General features: G+C 44.5%; 1 protein-coding gene across 2 annotated transcripts in view; it reads right to left on the reverse strand.

The window, feature by feature from the left end:
• Positions 1-7,576, reverse strand: part of Ppp3cc (protein phosphatase 3 catalytic subunit gamma) — a 71,684-nt gene extending 64,108 nt beyond the window's left edge. Inside the window, exon 1 of one of the 2 annotated variants that reach the window (XM_013349304.2) lies at positions 7,322-7,576. In XM_013349304.2, coding sequence (XP_013204758.1) covers positions 7,322-7,370 — 49 coding nt within the window. In that variant the 5' untranslated portion in view covers positions 7,371-7,576. The other variant, XM_026783194.1, reaches the window with a different exon arrangement.
• Between the last annotated feature and the right edge of the window lie 201 nt (positions 7,577-7,777).

Genomic DNA, 7,777 nt, shown 5'->3' on the forward strand with positions numbered 1-7,777 from the left:
TGTAGACCAGGCTGGTCTCGAACTCACAGAGATCCGCCTGCCTCTGCCTCCCGAGTGCTGGGATTAAAGGCGTGCGCCACCACCGCCCGGCTGTCACTAACAATTTTATAATAGCCTTGTATGGCTAACCCCACCTTTATTATGCCAGCCTACCCCACTTTACTTTTAAACAAAGCCTAGCCATCCACATTCACATACAAATTAAGTCTTATCTTTTGAGCCACTGATCATCATCCAAGTTTAAAAGATTATCAATTTTTAGAGTGTGGGAGCAAACCTTTCACACCAGACGTGGTCTAGCTTAGTCATCCACTTTTCCACAGGCATTAGTCATAGGCAGCTCCACGGTTCTAATGTGTTACATTGTGTGGAAGCTATAAGTGCTATACTCCATGAGTACATTCCAAGCAGTGTTTAAGCTTCTAAATACAACCAAATATGTGTTCAACATAGTAAGAATTCATCAATACTTGTTTATGAATAGACAGATTTCCAAAATTCTATGTATACTACAAAAAAGGACATTTCACCTTTTTTGTACTTAATTATTTTAAGTTATTTCACATGCCAGTTTCCATAGAACAGTTTTCCTGTCAAAGTTCATCAAGATTTATGATCATCACCCACCTCTGTGCTGGGACCTCAAATATGCTAAGCAAGCTCTACCAATGAACTATACCCCCAGGCAAAATGAACTTAAAGAATAACTGCCAGCATTTACCAGGTGCCCACAATGGGAACTGTCTTGAGCTCTTCACATACACCCTTCTTTAAATTCTAAGGTCAGTTCTAGCTCCTTTTTTTTTTCTTTTCTTTTTTTTTCTGTTTCAAGACAGGGTTTCTCTGTAGCTTTGGAGCCTGTCCTGTAGCTTTGGAGCTCTTGTAGACCAGGCTGACCTCAAACTCATAGAGATCCGCCTGCCTCTGCCTCCTGAGTGCTGGGATTAAAGACGTGTGCCATCACTGCCCAGCTTGTGACTCCAGTTCTAAGGGATCCAACACCCTCTTTTGGACACACATGGTGCGCACACACACACATGCAGACAAATGCTCATACACATAAAAAGAAATAAATCTTTTTAAAACTTTTGTGGCATTCATAGGAAATAACAAATAACAGCCAGCAATGGTGATGGCAATCGGGGTGGTAAAAGCAACATCTGAATATATATAACTGTGCGCCTGCCACGGCACTTTGGAGATTCTATTAATCTTTCCAATTACCCTATAAGTTCTTCATTATCCCTCTTCCAGACAAGCAAACTGCCCAGCCGGTTTGTCCATGGCCATGCAGTCACCTATTAAAAGGAAGAATTTAAATCCAGGTAAATATGACTTTGAAGTCATGATCTAAAGTCATTTTTGCTTGCTTGTTTTTGTTTCTAGAGACAGGGTTTCCTTGTGTAGCCCTGGCTGTCCTAGAACTATATCTATAGACCAGGCTGGCCTTGAACTCAGAGAGATCCTCCTGCCTCTGCCTCCAGAGTGCTGTAATTAAAGGCATGCGCCACCACCACCTGGCTTAAAGCCATTTTTCTTTACATCCATCTAGTAGAGGATAAACTTATCAGAAGTCCTCTCAGCTGAATCTTGAAAGATAAATGGGCGAGGCGAGTTGTAGAATAAATTCTGCACGGATGCACAACACCCAGGACCCACAAGCAATGGTTAACAGGTTGGAGAAGAGAGATAATGAAGAGGAAGTGGAGAGAGAGGTAGTAGAGGTTTAGCATGCAGGGTGGTACTGTTCACCGACTTAGAACCAATCCTCCAGACAGGAAGTACTCAGGAAAGAGCCCCGGCTTGAGAAGAGTCTTTACATTAGTCACAGGTCTAAACAGCTGTTGTAAAGGGCTACTCAATGAGTAAGAAGAGGTGAGAGGGAGGAAGCAGGCTACTCAGAAACCACAAGTCCAGCTCATCTCATCCCTGGGACTGGCTCTGCCATGAAAGGAGAGTGGCTTCAATGACTGTGAGCTTGTCACTTAAGCCAGTGACTAACGGGACAGGAAGTAAGCTTAAAGAATCCTTTCTCCTCTACTCATGAACAGTTTTAGTATCTATCTCAACCATTTGCCCTTCACTGCAATCTAATAGAATAAAAAAATTACCACTGCATGTCATTTATGTGATATTTTAATATTTTTATTATTATAGATTTTTATTATAGATATCCTTGCTATCCTTCTTAAATTTGTTTTTTAGTTTTTAAAATTTTATTTTATGTGTATGATTGTTTTGCCTGTGTGCATATATGTGTGCCACGTGCATGCCTGATGCCCACAGAGATCAGAAGCAGGTGCCCTGAAACGGAGTTACAGATGGTCATGAGCCACCATGTGGGTGCTGGGAACCAAGCCTGGATCCCCCATAAGAGCCACAAGTGCTCATAACTGCTGAATCACCTCTCCAGCTTCTTACTGGAGTCAGTCAGCTGCCCTTGCACTCACCTCTATCTCTGGCTTCTGCTTTACCTGCCTTCTCTCTCCTCTTTGGTGAAGTGCAGATGTTTCTTCAAGCACTGAAACTTGGAAACTGTTATATTCTACAAGTGGCTGTACCATGAGGGTAGGAAGGAGACAGTGAGCCATGTGTTCATTTCCACTAGTCATTTACAATTAAGTAGTTCCAAAGAAAGACGCTCCAAAATGGCTACAAATGGCACAATTGGCTGAATAATTCTCTTCCAGATTGTGCATCTAAATATCAAACTTTTTCCAAAAATGTTACCCTAAAGGAAGTGTTCTATTCCTACTACCAAATATGGCCTAAGAAAGGACTTTAATTATCTGTCACTTTGAGTCCTTAGTACTTCCCTCTTAACTCATCTGGTAACTTAGAGACTTCATGTGATCCTAAGTTATTAGAGTGGGCACATAGCTCAGTGCCACAGCGCTTGCCCAGCATGTACAAAACTCAAGGCTCCATCTCCAGAGCTGAAAATAAACAAACAAGCAGTAATGTTGTTTTGTAGAAAGCTGTACCATCAAACATCACAGCTTGTCCCTGCTCAAAAAGGAATTAAATGTCCACAATGTCCTTTCGAGTTCTATGCAGAGGTATGATTCTCAATAGCGACAACTTCAAGAGTCTTAGAGTTTGCAGTTAGTAACTACAACCGCAAAGCAAGCACAAAGCAAACCCTGCTGCCAAGCACAGTGCATACTAAGTCTTATTTACCTTGAAAATTCATAGATGATGGTTTTCAGGATTGGTATTGTGCTACCCCACTGAAAACTTAAGGAGCCAATAATATGTATGATTTGTTTTCTTTTTAATTCAAAATTCCCCAGAGGTTGAAATGAAGAAGCGTATTAAAAGAAGCTGTTCTGAGCATGAAGTTTTTGTTCTTTTCACCTTCCAAATTTCATGATTAGCACGGTTCAGACTACATTTAAAAGAAAACAATACTTAGAAACCCCTCATGACATAAATGAGGAAGACACCGAGAAAAAAAAACTCCAAATAAGAAAAGGTAGATTGACTGTGAAACTGCTCTCAAGTTTCTCAATATTATTTTAAGTTTCCACAATCATTTTGTCATTTATATGATGCAGGCTAGACAAGAAAATGACTATAAATGAGATTATTAATCAGAAACAAGTGTCACTAAAAAGGCAAAAAGTTGGGTGTGACATCAAATGTCTTTGATTGAAACCCTGGAAGGCAGAGGCCAGCCTTGTCCACATAGTGAGTTCCAGTCATGGCTCTACAGTGAGAGCCTGTCTCAATAAATAGACAGATAAATAAATAAAGTTATGATGACAGGCTGGGCTGGAGAAAGGGCTCTTCTGTTAAAGGCTAAGGCTTACAACCAAAGGATAAAATACTAAAGTGAAAACCATTATTTCTGATACTAACCAAGAAAACCACTAGTACACACACACAAAAGGCAACTCCCCAAATAAGGCCAGAAGCAAGAGCAAAGCAGGTTTTTCTACCTCTTCCGGTTTCTGAGAGCCGCATTCAAAGGACATTTAAAATACAATCACGCCCACCCACCCACTCTTCTTCAAGAGTTGCTCTCACAGAACAATTAAGCAGACTTTAAAGTTAACAGGAAATAACACAACCAAAAATAACGGGTGTGGTGTCGCCTGTGACACAGCTTTGGAGCTGTGAATAAGTGCAGCCCAGCTGGCCAGGCACAAGAGCATCAGATCAGACCTGGAGCCCAACAACATAGGCCTTTCCTGTTCGAATGGCTTGCTTTTCTTTCCTTCTTTCCTCCCTCTCTTTTTTCTTTCTTTCTTTCTTTTTTTTTATTTTTTTAAATATTTATTTATTTATTATGTATATTCTGTCTGCATGCCAGAAGAGGGAACCTGATCAAATTACAAATGGTTGTGAGCCACCATATGGTTGCTGGGAATTGAACTCAGGACCTCTGGAAGAGCAGCTAGTGCTCTTAACCTCTGAGCCATCTCTCCAGCCCCTCTTTCTTTTTTTTTAAGATGGGCTCTCAAGCTACCTACACTAGCCTTGGTCTCACTTTGTAGCTGAGAAAGACCTTGAACTCCTGATCCTCTTGCCTCCACTTCCCCGGTGCTGGAATTACTGGCAGGTATCACCGTGCTTGGTTGGCCTCATGCCCAATTTTTTTTTTTAATATTTATTTATTATGTGTACAATATTCTGTGTGTATGCCTGCAGTCCAGAAGAAGGCACCAGACCCCATTATAGATGGTTGTGAGCCACCATGTGGTTGCTGGAAATTGAACTCAGGACCTTTGGAAGAGCAGGCAATGCTCTTAACCTCTGAGCCATCTCTCCAGCCCCCATGCCCAATTTTGTTAAAAGCAACTTCAACTGTTTTAAACTTCAGAAAAACCAAGAAAAAGTTACCCAGAGCTGGCCGGCGGTGGCGCACACCTTTAATCCCAGCACTCAGGCGGCAGAGGCAGGTGGATCTCTGTGAGTTCGAGGCCAGCCTGGTCTACAAGAGCTAGTTCCAGGACAAGCTCCAAAGCAACACAGAGAAACCGTGTCTTGGAAAATGAAAAGGAAAAAAAGAGAAAAAAAAGTTACCCAGAATCCAACATTGCTGAGGTCAAGTGCTTATGCCAAAGTTGTTTTATTTATTGGATTTTGATTTTTTGAGACAGGGTTTCTCTGTGTAGCCCTGGCTGTCTTGGAATTAACTCTGTAGACCAGGCTGTCCCAGAAATCACAGAGATCTGCCTGCTTCTCCCTCCTGAGGGCTGAGATTAAAGTTGTGTACCACCACAGATCCAGAACACCCAAAACTACATAGAGAGACCCTGTCTTTTTTTAAAAAGGCTTAAACTACGGGGGCTGGAGAGATGGCTCAGTGGTTAAGAGCATTGCCTGCTCTTCCAAAGGTCCTGAGTTCAATTCCCGGCAACCACATGGTGGCTCACAACCATCTGAAATGAGATCTGGTGCCCTCTTCTGGCCTGCAGACATATACACAGACAGAATATTGTATACATAATAAATAAATAAATTTTTTAAAAAAAGGCTTAAACTAGGTATGAAGTTTACACCTGTAATTCCAGCACTTAAAACTGCAATAGGAGGGTAACCATGAATTTGCCTGGCTGGACAACAGAAGGAAACACAGAGAGAAACAGGTCTTGAAGGTATATAGCATGTGGTAATTTGTAATTCTGCTAAAGAACAGGTTTGTATCATATCCTAGACTATGAAGACGGCATTCACTTAGCTGTAAACACACCTAGCAATAAACAGCACCTGCACTTTAACTACCTTTCATTCCACTTCTGCTTAAGAGTCCTTTTAAAGCGTCCTTTATACATTGTGGTGGAAATAACTGGTTCAAAAAGAGATTAGACTTTGAAGGTCTGAGAGTGCCCCTAAGCCTTGTTCAGGCCTCATTTATCCTGACTTGACACGGGATTCAGGTTTAACTGGTTTCCTTGCCGACTTCAGCTGAGAAGCAGGCACATTTTGACAGAGAGCAGTGCTAGAAAGAAAAGACCAGATGAAACACTACAATGGCAGAGTGGGGAGAAGTCATTCTAATGCAGGAGGAAACTGCCAACACCCTTACACAGTCGACTGCACTGGCCACATGAACAGTACAGTTCAGAAGTTGATGTACATACGATGACTTTATTCTGTCAGAAAAGGTTGTGTAAGTTGATGTCTGTGTATAAAAAGAGGCATAATCCCCTTCATGGGTTAGATGCTATGAAAATTTACACTAAAACGGTCAGGGCACTCCAGGAGTAGTTGTTAAAGGACTAACATCCATTATATGAACAACTGACTTTCCCTACTGACATCAAATTCTAGGGACATAAGTCTCAAAAATGACATATGTACTGTCCAGCAAGGCAGATAACCAACATTTATGACATTAATACTGCCCTTCTCTCTGTGAGCACTCAGTAGCGCCCCCCCTTTAAAAATTATCGTTACTAATCTTAGTTTCCTTTCTCCTAATATCAAAATGAAACGGGGGAAGAAGGTATCTTAATAGTTTTTCTCCCACTGTGATGAAACCCACCTCGCCCAGAAACAGCTGGTCTAAGCATATTACCTTCTTAGAAAACAGTGCTTTCGAACCAACAATTAATACAAAGCGAGGAGGAGGGAGGTCTTACAGTCAGACAATAGAAGCACACGAATCAGTGGTTACGTTTGACAGGTCCTCGTGGGTAAAGGGCAGAAACTACACCACAAAACTCCGCAAGATTGAGAAAGCAACACTTTTATATTTTCTTCTCATAGTAACAATGAAAATAAGATATAATGGTAGACATCTCAATCAGAGGTTATTATTCACCAAGTCCCTACAGCCAAAGCGAAAACAGAAGACCCACATGTCAAGAAATCTGTCAGCTCCTTTAAGCATCATTAAAAAGATTTGTGTTGTTATCACAACTATGTTTCTTTTAGTAAAAGCGGTGACTTGTGATATCTAGAGAAAGTGGGCCAAACGTGCACATTCTACGCACCACACCCCTCAAAAAAAAAAATTAAGGGTTAGGCAAGGAGCTGTCAAAGAGAGAGCTGAGCCCAAGAAAAGGCACGACTGGGGGTGAGTCAAGAGAACTCCCTGCTCACACATCCCCAGACAGCCGTCTCTAGACAGGAGACGAGGAAAAAGGCAATCGGGAGAGAGCGCCTGGATGCTGTTGGGAGTGGATGGCGGGCGCGGTCGCTCTACCCACCTCCCGCTAGGTACCCGTCCAGCAGTCACCGAGGACGCCGGCGGACAGCCGCCCGGTCCTCCCCGCGCCCTGCAGCGCCTCCCGCCGCTGCCTCCATCCCCGCTCCTCGAGTCCCCGAGCCGTCGCCCGGCGAGGGCCGTTCCCCGCGGCGCGCTCGGCACCTTTGATGACGCGCTCGGTCGTGGAGATCTGAGGGCGCCTCCCGGACATGGTCTCCTCCCGGCTCCGGCGGCCCGCACAACGCGAGCCGCCGCCTTCCTCCCCAGCGGGCTGCGCTCGGCGGGCCGGCAGCCACCGTGCCGGGCCCCGGAAGACGGGGCGTCCTCAGACGGCGGCGGCCGCAGCGCCGCTCCCTCTCTGAGGCGGCGCCCGGCGGGGACGACCGCGTCGAGAGCGACGGCGACCGCGTCTGACGGACACAACTAGGGAGATCGCGGCTGCGCGCGCCCGGGGCCCCCGCGTGCGCGCCTCCGCGCTCACAACTTCCCGGCGGCCCCGCGTGCCGCCGCGCCCTGCGCACGCGCGCCTCTGCTTTCCGCGCAGGAAACTCGCTGCCCCAAGTCAGCCTTGCGATGGGCAGATACTCTTTGCCTGCTGCTGGCCATCCTCACCCCGAC

Source organism: Microtus ochrogaster, chromosome 17 (assembly GCF_000317375.1).
Source record: "Microtus ochrogaster isolate Prairie Vole_2 chromosome 17, MicOch1.0, whole genome shotgun sequence".
Classification (NCBI taxonomy): domain Eukaryota; kingdom Metazoa; phylum Chordata; class Mammalia; order Rodentia; family Cricetidae; genus Microtus; species Microtus ochrogaster.